Below are 19,487 nucleotides of genomic sequence, written 5' to 3' on the forward strand. Positions count from 1 at the left end.
GACAGATGTCGCAGGTGCCAACATATTCCTTCGCATCTCTGTACCCTAGGCCAGTAGAATTTTGCCAAAATCTTGTTAAGGTGTTCCTAATCCCCACAAGTCCAGATAAGGGTTGTCATGGCCGATTTCAATGACAGCTGATCGTACGTCACGTGGACCGCTATTTGACATAATTGAGTAAAGCCTGACCTATATACTCGATGGAGTATGTCGCGTACATTCGCTAAATGTTTGTTGTTATTGTGGAAGTAGCCCTCCATCTTTGGTACGTTGTATAGAAAGTTAAAAGCAGTCCACAGTAGTCTGATATCCAACGGAATCCACACAGATGCTTCACACAGCAGTAAACAAACAAAAATCCCACATAGTTGCCTCAGGCAAGGTAGATTGATTGAAAATATAACACACAGCAGGTAAGTATCAGTCAGAGTCTACACATTCGTTTCTCATTCACTTTAACTTCTCCTGTCTGACCACTCTCCTTTCCGTTTTTTTTTTTTATCACAGGGAGAGCAAACTACGACCTATTGACCTTAGCTACTTTCACTTTCATGTCGCGGTACACACGTCAGTGACATTCAGCAAGAAGCGATATGACTCACTGTAATGGTCTTGAATGGCAGCAGGTGTTTAATATTTTAAAAGGAGACCCGGTGCACACGACATGTGGCCGTTACTCAACATTATTCATCAATATTTATTCCTGGATTGAGGTGAAATATGGACTCGTGGACAAGGCTAGAGTTTGAAGTTCGATGCGAGGACGGAGCTGGGGTGATGCTGATGATTGTCGCGAGTGAATGGGTTTGAGATGGTGGGATGCTGGGTAAGCGAGGAATGTCAACAGAGAACTAGAGACAAGTAGTCAAATAGACAAATAGAGACAAAGAGAAAGAAAGCTCGACAGTTGAGCTACCGAACCCCTCCCCTCCTTCCCCTTAACCCCCAAACCGACGATGGGACTGTTCAGAACGTATTTGTGATTACTAGATAATCGCCTCACGTGTGAGCATGAACACTGAACGGCAAACGAGGGTCTGATACAGACAGACGAACACCCATGAAGGGTGAAGTTTAGATCACCCTAGCAACCACCCATCCACACACCATCACCCCACCCCATCCCACAGTCGGGGCCTCCCTGGATGACTGATCACACATCAATTATTTTTCTTTGTGTCGTGTGCGATGTAACGAAGAATTGGCTGCGTCCCGCTGACACCTCGATGGCAGAAAAGCAGCGGAGTGAGAGAGAGAGAGCGGGTCGAATTAAAACTTGTCGCTGGCTTTTGAAGCGGTGATCGAAGGAAAGACGGAGACACGAAAAATGTACAAATAAAAAAAAATCACTAACTTTTCTTCTTCCTCCCCGCTAGTTAGTAAAATCAGACAACATTGATCTATGCATATATCTTTGGTTGTGAACTAAACATGTTCACACATGTTGAATAACACAAGGTTGTGTTGGTGCAACGATTAACGATGGGGCTGATGACACTCGACAGCGACGATGTGTGCAATGACGGACTGTGACGATGATAACATGCGAGTGCATTGTGTTTTATACTTATATATAGTTTGTATGCACGTGACCTTTTAGTCTGAGGATGAAACATGTACTTGAATGCTATTTTGAGCGACACGTCATACGTGACCTTTGCCCTTCCACGTGAGTTGATCGAGGCTTGTGGTTCTTGAGCGCTGGGGATAATATTTCCAGTTCTGTCACGAATTATCTGTGATTATGTTGCACCGAGCCTATGGTCAGCTGCCTGTAGGTGGACCATGGTGAGTGCGCCAGGCCTGGGTGAAAAAAGGTTTTGTCCACAGGACCTTCCACTGATCTTGTTTTGCTTATGTTGCAGGAATGTCCAACGGGCATAGTGAACGAAGAGACGTTCAAAGATATCTATGCCCAGTTCTTCCCTCAGGGAGGTAAGTGTGCAGGTGAAAAGTCGTTCCTCAGTACGAACGTAATTAATTAGTACAGAAGCTGAATTAAAGGTCTGCTACAGTGCAAAACGATTTTTTTTTCAGTTGATTGGGCAGAGCTCGGTACAACATTCACAAATCTGTTTGAATACTCTTCCGTTCTGGAAAATCTGACCTACAAACATCACCATGAACAGAATAATGTCATAAACACATTAAGACTGTGCATGGATACTTGTACCTTGTCAAGGTTTCAGAAGAGCTGTGATTTGTTAATTACATTAATTAGGTGTATCAGTGGACAATCGTGACGTCATACGTTTGACCTCTTTCTGTACATGTTTATGTTTGAATACGGGTATCTCGAGAACGGAAGGAGTTATTCATTCCTTATGTGGGAAATAATCCATGTGTACTGAACTCAGTTCAACGACTTAAAAAAGGTTTTGCACCATACCAGACCTTTAACTAGTGGATAAAGCGGAAAACCATTCTAGCCATGATTATGCCACACCTACTACACTTGAAGGCTAACTGTCAACAATTTTTCGTAGTAAATTTCCTTCTTTTACAGAGATGGGACCGAACCGATGAATTACAAATGGAAACACTTAAGACAATTATGGGTTTCAGATAATGACAATACTTCAAGCACGTAAGCAAGAGGAACAAACTTCGCTGTCAAACTGAGTTTTAGAGAGTTTACAATTCCAGAACTTTTGGGTCTTTCCTAATCTGAATATTTTAAAAAAACAAAGTGAAGTTTACGTGGCCAATGGATAATCATAATACGCAACCAAGTGTTGGCACGCTCTGTTTTTGTCGTGTGCTTTGGTGTAGTAGTGTGCCGTGTGCAGATAGAACTGAACTGTTTGTTGTTTGTTTGTGTTGATCTAGACGCCTCGGCCTATGCGCATTATGTGTTCAACACTTTCGACCATGATCATAATGGGTCCATCAGCTTCGAGGTGAGACTTGGTGTGATGTCTGAATGTGTTTGTCGTCTGTTACCTCAGAGAAAGTTGCTGTCTGAGAATGGGCGAGGTGACAGAGAACGCGCGCGCGCGCGTGCATATGCAGAAAAAAGAAAAAGAGGAAAAAATAGGGAGAGAGGGAGAAAAACAAAAAAAGTTTGTGTATAGAGAGAATGGGAAAGAAAAAGCTACGTGGCTAGAGACACAGGCTGCCACTAGGGAAGAGTAAGAGCACGAAGTCCAAATGCTTATAATAAACATATTTATGATTATGTATATTGTTTACTGTCTTTTAGCAGAATAGAAATACAAAAACAAAACGTTGTAAACATTGCTGCAGGAGTTCGTGATGGGCTTGTCGGTGTTGTCGCGCGGCAGCCTACAAGAACGGCTTCAGTGGGCGTTTAGCCTCTACGACATCAACGGTGACGGCATCATCACCAAGGACGAGATGCTGGACATCGTCACGGCCATCTACGAGATGATGGGCCGGTACACAGAGCCAGCCATAGATGAAAACACAGCCAAAGAACACGTTGAACGGGTTTTTCAGGTGAGACAGTCGCATCAGCACACGTTCAAACATATTTTTACCCACTTCTTCCTTTAGAAAGGCTAATCTGTAGTATCTCACGATCTGCACTTTAAATGATCATTTTTTATTCTTTCCTAAAGTCATTTCCTCACTCATTTATTAATTATTTATTAGTTCATTTATTTATTAGTTCATTAATTTTTTTATTTATTCGTTTCTCATTTCTTTCATATATTTATTTGTTTCTCAATTTCCTTTTTTTTTTTCTTGTTTTATTCCTCAACACCTTTCTTCAATTTCTTTAGCTGCTCTTGTATTCTTCCGATCAATTTCTTGTCCCTGTTTCTTCTGCTGCTTAAAATGGCAAACATTTTGGGTATCATGGGAACAGAAATTTGCACTTCTACATTGATTCTTCTTTTGATGTTTCCCTGCATTTGCTTGACTTGTGTTATAATCCACGTAGTGTGCAATTTGCTGTATTTCTATAATCCCCCGTGGTTTTTGAGTTTTGACTGTTTTGTTTTTTTTTTTTCTCCTGGAGCCGTACTTATGAAACAAGAGTAAGTCGTTTCTCCAGGGCAACATGGGAAACTCAAGGAAAAGCGTCTTGTTTCCGTGGCGACAATACGATGCCCTAACCCCGTGGGCACTGCTCCATGGTTCTTTACCTCGAGGTATCTTTCCCACCGCTTTATAACTACGGATAACTAGAGATAAAAAAATAAATTTGCGCATTCTGGACACTGCTTTATAACTTCGGAAGCAAGATGCTCGTCCTTGAGTTCCCCATGTCGCCCTAGGGCAACGACTTACCCTCGCTTCATAACTACAGCCCCTGGAATGGTCATGCAGATATACAGAGCGACCCACTTAACCCATCATCTTTATGTTCTCCTTGCCAACCGTTTAAGACCTCAAAGATCAAGTTGGGTACAGATATACGCTTACACTGCCAAGGCCTGAGCTAATGGCGGAGCCCGGACTACGTGTCAGAGGTCACGTCGTATACAAGCGTGACGTTATGAGTTCGGCCTCCGTCGGTAATGGCGACGTTTATGGACATGTCTCGCGAGAACGGAAGCAGGCTGCTCGCCCACATTCTGGGAAATTGTGTCTTACCAAGTCATTAAAAAATAGTTCCACACAAACCTTCAACGCCATACGCACAGTTTCGTTCGATGCGTTTTTTCAGGAATAAAGACCTCGGTATTCTTTCGGTGTTACTCGCTGCAACTTTATCCAGCATCTGAGAAAAAAGATTCGTGCCTTCATGAATAATACAATACTTCTTGTTCGTTTTGTTGTCCTCAAGTCGTATACATCGTAACACGCTTGCAACATAGTTTTCTAAAGTTTCTAAAGAGAAGTGTGGAAAAAGCCTGCTTTCATGAATAAAATCAAATCTTTCGTTTTTCTTCCAGCTTGCATTTGAAATGTGCGCGCCTTTGGGGTTTTTTACGATTCTGGGTGAATTAAAAATGGCCGCACCGGCCGTGAGGGAGATAATGCACTATTGATCTCGCAACTAAAAGCGTGTCCGGTTGCCGTTATTAAAGGACCACTGCAATTATCGCTTGTAAGGGATAGGGACTGGGTGGTGGGTAACGGGGAAGGGGTCAGGGGTGGGAGCTGAGGGTGGTTAAGCTTTAGCACCGTGTGCCGCATGAATGCCTTCCGGTCGCGTTCTGCTGGCCAAGCAGATTGCAATGAAAGGGTCAACTCGAGAGCACAAACAGATTTATGTAGGAAATGGCTGCTAGGAGAATGACCGCCAAACCCTCGGCATGATCCATCGCACTGACAGAAAGAGAGCTAAAACCCCCGGGGGAACCTGGTGCAGCCACAAAATGGCCTCTAAACTTCCAGCAGCATGGACCATTCCGCTGACACGGTGTCCACAGGGCGACCCCGCCAACACCCTCCCACCTGGGAGGGACCTTAGTATCGAGTAGTGGCGCCTTGCTGGGATGAAAGGAGGGCGGAGGAGGTTGTGAGGAACGGAGATAATAAGATGAAATAATAAGTTGCTACTAACTGTTGTGTCAGTGCTTGGTTCTAAGCAATGGTAGCGTGGCACAACGTTGTTTTTGGTTTATAGAAGTTTAGATAATTTTGCATTTGTTTCTAGATAAGCACAGTGATTTTTATGTCTTTTTTTGTTTTGTTTTTGTTTTTGTTTTTTTGTTGTTTTTTGTTTTGGTTTATTTTCGCTTGTTGACTGAACACGGTGGTGTATGTGCTGGTTTACTTAAGCGCATTTTTGTTTGTGTTTTTTGGTGTGGCATTTAGTAATCTAGAGAGTTAGTTGTTGTTTGTACCAGAAACAAAATGTTGCTTATGTTTGTATGTCGAGTGTCCCGTGCATCAATGCGTTATTTTTATTTTTGTTTGATTCTTGTAACATTCTGGTTCTCTCAATACTACTTACAGTCTCAGTCTTTCTCTTTTTCTCTCTGTTTCTGCACGCCTCCTTTGTTATCGGTGTTCATCTCTGCCCCTCCCTGTTTCAGCCGTCTTGTTCTATAAGTGTCTGTGTAGGTTTATTGCTTTTCTGTCAATCTCAGTTCTTTCTTTCTTTCTTTCTTTCTTTCTTTCTTTCTTTCTTTCTTTCTTTCTTTCTTTCTTTCTTTCTTTCTTTCTTTCTTTCTTTCGTTGTGATGATTACTTTTTTCTTTCATTTTCCTCGACCAGCAGTTATTCTTGCTCTCTTAACTATCTGTCGGATTTCTTTCTCTCACCATTTACCCTCTTTCACTTTCTTACGAGAGCGGCTTCATTTTCTATTCACTTTATGTTCTCTCCTCCCCTTCAACCTATTGCAGACAAAGAATAGCTGTTAAAAAATGCCCATGCCCTGTCGATACATGCCAACATGATGAAGAAAAGCTATGAATATTTAATGTGCAGAAAATGGACCTCAATAGAGACGGGGTCATCTCTGTAGAAGAGTTCATGGACACTTGCCGGAGGGTGAGTATTTTTATGGAGATATTGAAAAAGCCTTTGATGCACAGACAAGTAGCTTCTGTGGCTATGCGTGCATGGAAAATGACTGATTTTCACTCTCTCTGTGTCCGTCCTGATCAGCCTATTTTTTTCTGTCTGCGTGTTTGTGCATGTAACTGAGTATTTCCTTCTAACCCTCCAGACTCTTTCTTTCCATTCGCATAATAATCACTGCTCCCCTAAAATTTTTAGCCATTATGTCAATGTTTCATCTGTAGTCTTACTATATTTTCCCCTAGTTTTACTTTCCCCTACCTTCCTCACATCTTGGTGGCTTTCTCTCTCTCTCTCCAGTCAAACTCACCATTACTCAACGTTTAACCTTCTTTCATCGTACTTTATTCTTTCATTTGAGATTGCCTTTTTTCTTCACTCAATCTTCCTTGTCATTCTACATTTCTTCTTCAATTTTCTTGACTTTTCATTTGCCGTTAAGTTTTTTTTAAAGATTGAACTAAACAGCAGGCGAGAAGCCGTTCCTATGAGCATGACACGTCATAATTGCTTTCATTCTTCTTCTAGCAACATCAGGAGCTTGTGCCTTACTGCTTTTGTAATCTTTGGAGGGTTGGTTTGTTTGCTTTTTTCCAGGATGAGATTATCTCGAAGGGAATGTCTTTGTTCGACACAGTTCTATGACAACCGACCGACGAGCTGCAGGTGCCGCTCCTTGGCGATCCACGACCCCTGCTTGTCTAGGATTTTTGTTTTGTTTCTGGTCACACTGTGAAGCCACGCTCCAGAAGGTCTTGAACTCACGCCCTTTGTCAGAGGTCACGTTCCCTGAACTCCATTTGGCTGCCGAGCTGCCAGACCGAGAAAACGGTGGAGCAACATCTGCAAGGATGTGTGATCTCAGTGGATTCTGCAGTGGACTTCCCTACGGTCAAGTAAAGTTCTGCAAATTCCTTGGTTTTGTTTTCCTCCAAACGGTCTAACAGACAAAAGGAGATGTGGTGGATTAAACTTGATACCTGTTCCAGTTGTTTGTACCGGAAATGACGTAGAAACAACCGGCACCGAACTTTAACCTCGTCGTGAAAATGGTTGATCTCTGTTCGTCCCTGCCACGTCCGTTGACGACGGTGATGACGTGTGCGTTGTATCCCCCTGAAACAAAGTCGGAGAACGCTATTCAGAAAGTCTGATCAAGGCTCAGACAAGAAACGGACATCGTGTTTCATTGTATGTAAAAAAAAAAAAAAAAGAAACCGTGAAACGATTCCGTAAATCTGATGGCATTTAAAAACAAAAACAAACAAAGATACGTATGAACAGTGTGAGTTCATGTGAAACTGCAGCCCAGGTGTCGCGGAGTGAGCTGAATCGTTAATTAAGTGCAATCGTTAATTGTTTTAAAAATAACTGTGTCCGTTTTGTGGTCGATCGTTTATACATTATTGTAGGAATGTAGGATTGAACTCTAGACTGCTTATGATGTTCTGTGGCTTTTTCTGCATCGGATTGTTAAGTGGGCTTTCTGAACCTTTTGACACTGGCTTCAAATCATAAAAGACACGTGACAGCATTGATGACGCGAGATGAGAACGTGTCACGTGAACTTCTACCGTTTATTCCACGAAGGTTTATCCAATACTCTAATCATTAAGAACTGGTGGACACGGAAGAAACAAAGATTTTGTGGAATGGGAAGGAGCGGACAGGAGGACAGAGATAATTCGACTCTATGGAAAATTTTAAGATCTGTTTTAATTACCCACATATGTCGAGCATGTCACTATGGCGAACTGGCACTCGGCGCTTGCATGAAATGATTGTCACATTAATTAAAATATTCAAGAACCATGTCCAGTTCTTTAGACGTTTAACGGTACTTTACATTAAATTTTGTTTTTTAAAGTTCGACAATATCTAAAACTGAAGGGTCATTTAGTTTTCTTTCTCACTTTTGCGAAAATTCATCTTAAAATTCAAAATCTTACTTTCGAGGATACTTACATATCCTAGATACACCTACATAATGAGCACACACTGATGTAGCCGCTAAAAATGTCGTCTGTAAAATAATTGTTGGTATTGTCAGGGAAACGGCAGGAAAACACAGAGCAAACGAAATATCGCGATATTCCACGTGGTCAGCACACGCCAGCATTAATATTAACAGTCTCGGCACTTGTGAGACAACTGCTTTCCTGCGTGCATGTGCATTTTACAGCCATTGATATCTGTCCTCTCCATGTCAGGATGTCCATCCTGCCAGTAGCAGTGCGCGCGCATCAGGTCACGTGACGAGAGCTCAAGCGTCAGCTTCCTGCATGCGGCTGACGCCATTTTACACACATTCGAGGTCTTTGGTCTCAGATGTGTTATAAGCTCATTGCCTTCGACTCTTTTTTTTTTTCTCAGTTCTGACCCTTCCTGCACTTTGCTAAATGCTCTCTCTCACACACACACACACACGAACACAAACACACACGCACACGAACACAAACATACACACACACTTGGGTGCCTGACTGATACAAACATGAAAGTTGTTGTTTTTTGTTTGTTTGTTTTTTTTTTGCTCCATCAAAAGCACATTTAATATACTCATTTATTGTTTCATGATGTTTGCTTTCTATATTTTTATGAATTTTTTTTATTATTCTGGGCTTTCGGATTGTCATCATCACTGTGACATCATCAACATAGACATCATCTTCACCATCATACTCCCCTTCTTCTCATTTTCTCTCTTCTTCTCTCCATTCGTTTATTACATGGCTGGCCATGATACAGCCTTCAGTTGCTGGCTCGGCGTAAAACACCTAATTCCCGCCTCCCACCCTGCCTTTGTTTGTTTGTCCGCATTTGTTAGCCTCATCTACCTAAACACCTGGGTTATCTGACATCCCACCTGTCTCTCTCTCTCCAGGGTAGTGGTGGTCATGCTTTAAATGGTTCTTCCAGTCCGCGGCTGTTATCTGCAGTCTTATGCTACAGCGAAGATCTTTTTAATTATCAGTTTAATTACAGTTACTGTCCATTCCCATATAAAATATCCTAGATAGCTCACAGGGACAGTCGGAAACGACGATAAAACTGATTGAAATAGGTTATATTGTGTTATGTCTACGATCGTCCTCATTATGTATCATTATCTGATGTAAGCCTCGTGTATAGTAGGAGCAAGCTAAATTCTGTGTGTGTGTGTGTGTGTGGATGTGTGTGTGTTTGTTTTCTGGAATTATGCGTTAAGTTGTTGGCTTTTGTAGTTTCTCACAACAAATATTTCGAAACGCATTTATAGTGTTCACAGCGGTTATTATCCACTACTGTTTAAAAATTGTTGTAGGGTTAATACTACATTTTCTTCTGTCTTAACTGTACAAGTCTTTGTGCAAGAGTAAGAGGATCTGAACATTCACGCGTCTGGATAACCCCGAGTCGCCAAGCCATCCATCATCCATGTAGATCCATGCTGCAACAAAACAGATGTTTACAGTCGTCTTCCAGTGTCAGTCACCTGCCATGCGGGAGTGATGGCGAACAGCTGTGTTACAAAAAGACGAGTGTTGCAATAAAGAAACGTTGCATGACGACTGGCTGCCCTCTGGATCTGTCTGTCTGTCTGTCTGTCTGTCTGTCCGTCCGTCCGTCTGTCCGTCTGTCTGTCGTGCAGATATTTGTGGTGTTTTAAATGATCGAATAAAAAATCACGGGAACCTAAGCTACTCAGTGATGCCCCAACAGTCTTTGTTTCTGTGGCTCAGACGATGTAGACAAAGATGAGCACGATGGTAGACGGTTTACTCACAAAGTTGTCTGTCTTTCTGTTCAAAGCATTTCCTTCTCTAACCTAACGGACCTCACTGTCAGAAACCCAATGTAGTGTCGAACTGAATTAAAGTATCAATCTTTAAAACTCGTGCACATTTTTATTTATTTGCATCGTTCCTCTCTTACATTTTATCCAGCTTTTCCAATTCTCTTTACCTTCAGAAGCAAAGCTCTCGGTAGGTTTATTTTGCATGCTTAATACTACAATTGTCTGATCGCATTTCTGTGTGTCAGTGTGGTCAAAATGTTTCTTCGTGTGAGCGTCTCATTTTATTATCTTTTTTAATGAATTTTTCGAAATAATTTCATTAAAGTTTTTACTATGTATGTTAAAACGTTGGTAGCATAATGACTTGGTACTGACATGGAATTTATAAGCACTGTATGTTACTTGAAAATCTGAAGAGAAACTAAACCGCAAGAAACCGTTTTGTGATGACTGTAAATACAATTATTCACATTTTACATATGAGTGCTGTTTGTGATAATATGTACCCTCTTTTTGTACTGTTTCCCGCCATCGTAAATCATTTTGCAAAAATTTGAACTCTTACAACTAATCGTTAACATTTATATTTTTCTTTACAACAATATAATTTTCGGGGGAAAACACACACAGAACAGAGCAACCTTGTTTTGTTCTGTGACGAACTGTATAAAGCACTCGTTAACTGCTGTTTAACGGCGGATTTCTAAAGTCTTTTAAATTTATTCCAATTGTTCTGACTACTTCTCAGCGCGTTTCTATATTTTATTTACAGCAGAAAATCTCTTTACCATAGGATTCTTTCGCAAATGTTATCGGATATGGATAAATATGGAAGGATGCTTGATCCCAAAAAAGATTTGCTGCCAAAATATTTTGTGAAAGTATTAAAGACATTTTCTAGCTGAAACTCAGCATTAGTAGAAGGTAACCTTGTTCTGTAGTTTCTTTCTTGTGGTCTTCAATATGTAACTCTCACAGAAAATGCTAACTCCACTGTATGAAGAGTATAGAGATAAGATGGATGTCTCGTGGACTCTCGTGGACTCTCGTTGGCGAGATGTCGACGGATGACTTGTAACTTGAAAATATGTCTCTTGATTCTTGGAAACGAATGACAGTAACATCACTTGACTATGGAAGACACTAAGAGTGACACCCTTGTCAGTGTATGTTAATTATAATTCTTTTCTAACAGCTGTGACCTGACTTTATTCTGTTATTTGAATAAAGTTTGTAAGCAGTTGACATACTCTGGAAGCTTTGTAGCATAGTTACACTGGGTATCTAGGCATATTGTTATCATTACTCCTGTGGTAAAATATTATTGCTCGGTTATTGAAATTTATGGACAACAAGAGATTATGTGGACATGAGATCATGGCTTTCTTCAGATACTACCCTGAATTGTTATTGCTGAATTTCAGCTGTATAGTAAGGTCAGACTTTGCACCACTTACTTTTTCCATGTTCCCCGCACACTTACCTGCCCCTTGTTCAATTTGCTACTGATGCCAGAAGTGGCTGCTAAGTACATGGAGGCATGTATCAACAGAAGAGAAATAAAATGGAAAGGTGACTCTTTTGGCTGTGTCTCTTGTAACTGGGATCTCTATATATATATCTCTCTCTCTATGTTTGTCATGTACTAAAGCTAGAAAAATGATTACGAGAGGAGGCTATTAAATATACTTTTGTGTGTATATGGGAATTCTGCAGATGAGAAAAAAATAATATGATTGCGTGAAATGTTAAAGTTTTTCTCTTGCCATGAACTTTCTGTCTGGCGTGTGTTCACTACATCCCCTGGCAAAAGCTTTCTACGATGAAAGTACGGACCAGGGACCATGCCTACGAGTTCACGATCAAGGCGACCTGTCGAGAAAGCGGATATTGGCTGTGGTGGAGCTTGGAGAGATGGACGCAGCCAAGCGTGATGACCAATGTAAGGATCATGAGAAGCCGCAGCAACACTAGCAGCATGCTGGGTCGTTCGTGGCCACAATCAACAACGATCCTCCTCCCCCTCTTGCGGAGTATGCCACAGTAAAGAGAAGGGATTTACGATTTGCATCTAATATATAGCATAATATAAATCTTATACAGTGGAACCTCGGTTAACGAACTTAATCCGTTCTGGAAAGCTGTTCGTTATCCGAAATGTTCGTTATCCGAAACAATTTTTTCCATAAGAAATAAAGGAAATAGATTTAATTGGTTCCCAGCCCCTGTTGACTCGCTAATATTTGAAAGTTACAGGCTATATATATATAGGTATTAGTTTTAATGAGAACAGTTATAATGCAATATTAATGGAGTTAAATAAACATAAAAACATTAACGAAAGCATTTAAACATCAGAAAACTTGGCGTTTTGATGGCCTGGTTGGAAGCAGGTGAGGAGGAAGGGGTGGAATTACTGCTTTGATTCCCCTCCATGAGCACACGTGACATTATAAAATCGGGGGTGACTTCCCTTTTCTGTAGCTTTGAGGTTAAAGGAAAAAACTTGTCCAGTGTCTGTTGCTTCTGACTTTTGTAAAACTCTTGGGTAATACGACATCACATATCCGACAGACGCATGCCACCTTCATACTTTGAAATCATTTCCTTTTTCAATTCATTTGTTGGCCGCTTCCTTGTCATTACCTCACTACTATTAATTGCTCTTAATCTTCTTTGGAGCCATTATTATGGATTATCTTATTAAAATAAAGCACAAAAATCACTAAATAAGAAGGATGCCTACAGATAAAGAACGACCGATCGTAACTGTGTCTCGAGCGCGAATGATGACATGCTGGTCGGTCACGTGTGGTTCACGTGGCTGTTCGTTATCCGAAATTTTGTTCGCTATCCGAGACAAACTTTTAACGAAATTTTTGTTCGTTAACCGAAATATTCGCTATCCGAGGCGTTCGCTAACCGAGGTTCCACTGTATATATATAATACATAGAAAACAAAACGATATGCGCAAAGTTGAAACTGTTGATGGGTCCAACAGTACTATTCAAAGAGACAGGTGTTGAAGTTCATGGGTCAAACTTAAGAAGGCGAAATGTTTGAGTCCACAAAATTGTGTCAAAGAGCCTGACTGAAGCATGTGGTTACAAACACTAAAAATCATCAGAAAGGAAAAGAGACAGATGGGTAGAGTGAATGTGGAGCCAGGCAAAGCATCGTAATGACAGGCGGAGCAGCACTTCACATCACATTCACACTCTCAACGACAAAAAAAAAAACTTAATTTGCGTCGCAACCTGCAGTGTAATCCCTCAGCCAGCAGCACTTCGTTTTTCATTTCTTGTGCAATCATGTTGGTCAGGAGCAAAATTTGAGAGAAATACATCTTTCATTTTCCTGAGTGTCTGTCGATTCAAAAATTGGAGCCTACAACTAACGGGAGTACCAAAGGCAACTAAAAGATTTCCCGCAGGGGAAAAATTCATGATAAATATATTAGATCGTACGTCATAAAAGGAGTTATGTACACAAGCACACTTGTATTCAGATGAGACAGAGATAGAGAGACAGACATATTCAAGCAGAAGACAGAATACACAAGCTCGCCTGAAAGAGTGCCTTTAGTATCACTCCACCAAAAATGAGTTTCTCGGCGAGAACTATATTTTCACCCTACAGTCCAGCCCTCGCAGATCGACAACCTCTGGAAACGATCGAAGACCAGCAATGTCTCCAGCGCCGCCTAGCAGTTCCTGCGGAAGAGGATTAACCCCAGACCTCAAATATTCTTTGATGTCGGGTGTTCGCAGGCAAACGTTTTGTCCGGAAGTTTCTTCAATGCATTCGTGTCGACCAAGAGAGCCCGGAGAAAATTCTCGAAGAAGCAGAGGACAGGAATTTGTGTGCAGCAGATCGTATTCTCAGTCCTGATCAGCAGTTCAGTGACCTCCTCTCGACCTCTTTGGGTAAACCTTAATTTTATTAAATAATAATTCTAATTTAAAGACAATGAAGACAATGTTTCACAATGAAAATTCAGCTGTGAGTAAATTTCTTAGAACCAAATGATTTAAATACTTCTGTTACATAAAATATTTTTGACCTGATAACATGTCACACACAAACACACGATCAGGCTTTACAAACTAAATCATTTAAGCTCTTCAGGCTCACACATATCCTTCTTTGTCATACGTTTCTCATCTCACGTGCAAGTAAAACTAGGGACTAGGAACTGTAGTTATACATTTTAAATCCTTTGTTTCGCCGATACAAGTGCTGACAAGTCTCCGACCGTAGAAAAAATACTGAACAAGATAACCTCTCAGTCATTATTCTAATTCGTCCCGGACGCCAGTAAGCTGACATTTAGACTCACACAGCTAACAAATAATGCAAAATAAACAAACATGGATGTTAAAGCTGATATCACGTGTAAAGATGAGTGGTTTTCAATGTTCCTCTCGTAATCTCCTCAACACAAGCCGGTGTAATTTGAGGATCACCTGTCAAAATGATTAAGGGAGTGGATCTTAAAGGAAGTTGTTTTAGTTCCTTCATGACATGTCCTGTTCAGAAGAACATCAATTCTCTCAATAAAAATGCGGGTGAGTCGTGAGGGTCTCAGCTGGCTTTTCGAAATAACAACTCGTTTTTTTATTTTTCTTGTTAAGTATTTGAAGGAAAAGCAAGACAATTGGTAAGTTTGGCTGAAATGATACACACTGATGTTCGAAATCATGCCCGATAAAAACGTGTGGTTGCAAAACGATTGTTTATTCGGCACGAGTCCAAAGCCGCCATGTTGTGTCACGTGATGGACTGTCAGCCTCGTGAGTAGAGGGTCGTCAACACATTGCAATCACCACAGTGATGACAAGCTGAGTGAAGTGAGCCACCTGGCATGACAGAGAGAACTTTACAGACGGTAACACAGTTTCACAAACGTAAGTAAGATAATTATGTTTACATTATTGTAAGTTGTCTCTCCACAGATCGCAAGCTTCCCGTGCCTCCTGCACATTGCGAGCCATCCAGGTGGCGCTGACTTGTTGGCTAAACTCTTATCAGCATCGCACCATCGCTCGACACTTTTCCTGTCAAATCGGTTCACCGCAAACCTGTTGACAAATACTTCTTCAGTTCTCTCAATGGTTCTGCCTTCGTCACATGTCAGAGTCAGTGTGTTTTTCTTTCGACAGAATCCGCAAACATGGCGGCGTCCATGAGTCGGCCTCAAACTGCTTTAGACGCCATTTTAGGTAAACAGCCCGAAATTTTGATCGGACTTTTTTTTTCAAAATTTGAGAAAACCATGAACTTATCAACCCCCACCTCAGAAATGGATAAAAGCACCTTTTAGTTGGACAACTTTACGACATCAAGGAATGATTATCAATATTCTACGTAGCAGTCACACGAGATCGGGACAAGATGTATCCGGGATGGAATCAACATAATGTCAAACTTTAAGTCCCCAACCCTTAGTCTAGCCTTAAAGAAAAAGACAGTGAAAATGACATTGGGCTGAAATGATAGACATCGAAGTTCTTAATCTTTTCTGCTCAAAATTTAGGATTGGAAAACAATCACATAAACTACAGTCTGGGGCGGAACAAGAATGTTGATGTGTTTTGTTGTCAGGTAACGGTTCCAACTCATTGTTTTCAGCATTGACTTTCAGGTTTCTAAGTGCAGCTGACATCGTGGACCTATGGATCGTGCCATACATTCTCGAACTTGAGTACAGCGAGCAAAAAAGTGATGGAAATAAAGAAGACAGGCGCGACAAAACATGATGCCGCCTGTGTCACGAACTAGGGTCAGCTTGTTTTCTTTATGAGTACAAACTCGACGGTCTCCATGAACCAGATTCATTTTACAATTACAAATACATGTAAATGGTTCGTTTGAAACCTATATTTTGACCTGAAATGATTGAGGTCGTGAGTATAGAACATTAATCTTACTCCCTCTTAAAATGGATTTGTGGTCTATTCATAAAACGAGTTCCATTCCTTCTTTTGCTCTCTCTCTCTCTCACGAAAGCTAGCTTACAAAGGTTAATCAATTTGTTTTTATAAATAGTTGATTTTTAATGAGATCATGATATGCTTACAATAACAGTATATAAAAACTGAAATAAAACCTAACAGGATCACTAGGTTTCACAGTCATAACCCAGCGACTTGTAGATATCTTATAAAACAGAATATCATTTTCTTACCATTGCATATTTTCTGTGGACTGTCCATTCTCTTCAGACAATTCACTTAATCTGTGACAGTCGCCATAGGTCTTCTTTTGCGAGACAATTGATACCTCTCAACCTTTTCTCCTGCAGAAAAACGCATTTAGTATTAATTATTCCTTCATGTCTTCACCTGTTTTCCCCCATATTTCTTTCTTTTGCCGTCAATCGCATGTGTAATTTATGTCTTTCCCGTCCGTGATCTCATTTCCAGAAATGTTTCTTCATTCTCGGACGTGGGAATGGGAAAAATAAGTTGTCGGCTCCATTAAACCGCGATGAATAATTAACTCACCTCTGCGGTCTGGCCCTAGAGGAGACGGACGGGACTGGTGCTTGCCCAACAGCTGGACAGAGGATCTGAGATTTCACGTGCGTGTACGTGTGGCAAAGGATGGAAGGTGGTAGAAGGTGTGGAGTAGAGACAAGGAAGTTTCCAGAACTTGAGTTCCACTGCGTCTCTTACTGCAGGTCGGCGAATGATTTCCAAAGACTTGAACAATTTGGGAGTGTATTGATTTCTGGTCCTCGCCATCCTGGTCACGTCTTGGGAAGCCATGTACAGCCCCGGCGATCTGGAGTTCTGTTGACGGCCGCGCCACTTTCCGCTGCTATTAATCAAATATAGGAACACGTGATGTCTAGAAGACAGAGGAGAAGAGACAGAACCAGACCCGATTGAAACGGCATGCCTTCACAAAAGGCGTTGAGAAGTCGAGAAAAGTGACACTTGAAGGAGGACTACAATCAGACAAGCTTGTACGCACGCGCGCGTGCATGCACACACACAATAATATAGATTATAGTAGCATATACACACTAACAACACACCAAACAAACATGAATGCAGGCACACCTAGTGCACACGTCATGGCTGACTGACTACATCGCACAATTGTCAAAACCTGTCCATAAATAATGTAACTGTATCTTCAGGAATGTAAATAATACAGTTCGGTGACGATTTCTGCATTTTTGCTGACAAAGGCAACAGATGGGAAATAAATGTATGTATTCATATTCTAAATTTTTCTTTGTAAATCGCAAAATTAAATAAACGACTACATAAATAAATAATTGTCTATTAGATTCCCTATGACTATACTTTACCCAAAATTTAAGTCTAACTTCTTACATGACTGAGATATTAAGGCTGATTTAGTGTTTGCTAACGTACCCTAGAGGATTGCAGTAGTCTGACTGTCATGTGGTCAATGTAAGTAGGACAGGGAAATCTCCCACAATCAACTAAATTGTCGACGCATCCAGAGACCACTACAGTAATTAAAAGGGATTTTCTATGTGTACAGGTTTTTTACAGAAGCATTATAAAAGTCTGACGGGCCATGAGTAGCCAGAGAGCGAGCCAGGTGTGGACAGCGACGGGCTGCTGCCAGCGGAAAGGTGAACATCGTTTAGAGCAAGTTCCAGGTGCGACGGTCACACCTGGCGACAGGACAGAGAAGACAGTTGAGGGCTTGTCACACCTGACTGGCGGGACATCAGGAACATGGCGGTGTGACAGAATGTCGTTTTTCACCATCCCGCCACCTCGCTGCGGTGCTAGGGCTTGTCGCCGGTCAGGTAGGGTGTGGTCTTCCTCTTCTTTGGTAGTTGATATTAGGAAGGATGCTGGTTACGTATATGAGTCATGTGCTGTATTTCTTCTCTCTCTTTCTCTGTGTGTGTGTGAATAAAGAGCAGCCTGCAAGCAATACTTACATCTCGATTCCAGCGACAACAAACACACACATTATCCTGTCAACTCCCTCCAACCCGATCGCCACCTATCCCTCCACACAGCTGTTTGAAATAGGCTGAACAGACTTTTGAACCGAAAATTCTGCTTTTAATCTTTAATTGACAGATCGCTTTCTAACGTTGCATCGTATAAGTTGAAGGTGCGAGATGTTTGTTTATAAAATCTTTGATTGCTCTGTGGACACCAGGCGGATAGTACAGTGCCTCAAAAACCTGTCTAACCGCTTCATTTCATCAAGAAAAATTCCATGTCCTTGTCTTGTGCTACCGAACTCTTAAGAGCCATCGTTTTCACTCACTCACTCACTTAAGTGCTTTTTACTCTCTTATCAACTTATTCTGTGTGAAGAATAATTACAATTCATGTAATCAACTATTTGAGTTAAAAAAATTTCAAGCTCATAAACAAAATTATTGTTTCTTTTAACTTTGTTTCTTTACAACGCTCTACATTAAATCCCTCCCTATGTCATTAAACTGACAACATTAATAACATTTCCGTCAAAAATAAAATGAGAAGAGGAAGAGAAGGAAATATAAAAGATGTTTAATCCCCTTCATTGAATATCTATACATAAATTTGTAAGACCGCTTTGGAAAAAAGTGTATGGATAGGAAGGGATCGATAGGTTAATTTACTGAAAAACGTCATCAACGCTTTTGCTCTCTGTGCTAACAGGCTGAAAGTTTTTTAAATGCTGCTCCAATCAAAGTCTCTACCGCAGACGTCATGCAGCCTAAACTGCCGGAAGTAATGGATGAGTAAAGCATTGGCTTTTTGGAAGGGTCAGCAGGAGCAGGCCAGGCCCTCCCGGTGCCCAGAAGACTATCCTTTCCATTGCACTCTTACCATCAGTATAATTCCGTTTGTGGGGCATGCAGGGAGCAGGGCGGTTTGTAGAGGCTGACCTTGTTTAGCGAGCGTTCTCCTGCATTCTTAAGAGCTTCCCAAGGGAGCTGCGGACTTAGTCGGGAGGGGATGGGCTCCCTGTGGGAGCTGCAGGCTTAGTAAATGTGCATCGGTCTACTCTCTCTCTCGCTCAGTGACCTGCCCATCACGCAGACTGAATAGAGTTCGAGAGTTTTTTGAGAAGCGACAGATAAAATGTGCTTTTTGGGTTTGTCCATAGAGATGTTGCTTCCATCTTATTGTGCAGTCAGGTCCGTCTAAGCCCCATGGAAGCCTTTCGTTGGGTTGGATAGGTGATGCCTTCTGTGGAAAGCAAGATCAATCATAATGACGAACACACATGGGTCAGTGTTGGTGTACTTGTTCCTTATCCTTGGCAGGA

The 19,487-nt window shown here is 41.3% G+C and overlaps 2 protein-coding genes across 17 annotated transcripts in view; both read left to right on the top strand.

The window, feature by feature from the left end:
* The window catches only part of LOC112563592 (Kv channel-interacting protein 4-like), a 195,201-nt gene extending 183,226 nt beyond the window's left edge, over nt 1-11,975 (top strand). For 9 of the 12 annotated variants that reach the window (XM_025237698.1, XM_025237694.1, XM_025237692.1 and 6 more), the window contains 5 exons: nt 1,866-1,947; nt 2,830-2,900; nt 3,247-3,459; nt 6,352-6,414; nt 7,042-7,113. In XM_025237698.1, the coding sequence (XP_025093483.1) occupies nt 1,866-1,947; nt 2,830-2,900; nt 3,247-3,459; nt 6,352-6,414; nt 7,042-7,089 (477 nt within the window). In that variant the 3' untranslated portion in view covers nt 7,090-7,113. Of the gene's footprint in view, nt 1-1,865; nt 1,948-2,829; nt 2,901-3,246; nt 3,460-6,351; nt 6,415-7,041 lie in introns of all 12 variants that reach the window. The other 3 variants (XM_025237691.1, XM_025237700.1, XM_025237690.1) reach the window with 2 other exon arrangements.
* Nucleotides 11,976-14,994: 3,019 nt separating this feature from the next.
* Nucleotides 14,995-19,487, top strand: part of LOC112564872 — a 38,201-nt gene continuing 33,708 nt past the window's right edge. For 2 of the 5 annotated variants that reach the window (XM_025239958.1, XM_025239959.1), the window contains exon 1: nt 17,751-18,018. In XM_025239958.1, the coding sequence (XP_025095743.1) occupies nt 17,781-18,018 (238 nt within the window). In that variant the 5' untranslated portion in view covers nt 17,751-17,780. Of the gene's footprint in view, nt 15,131-17,750; nt 18,019-19,487 lie in introns of those variants that run through there. The other 3 variants (XM_025239964.1, XM_025239960.1, XM_025239961.1) reach the window with 3 other exon arrangements.

This window comes from Pomacea canaliculata, linkage group LG5 (assembly GCF_003073045.1).
Source record: "Pomacea canaliculata isolate SZHN2017 linkage group LG5, ASM307304v1, whole genome shotgun sequence".
Taxonomy (NCBI): Eukaryota; Metazoa; Mollusca; class Gastropoda; order Architaenioglossa; family Ampullariidae; genus Pomacea; species Pomacea canaliculata.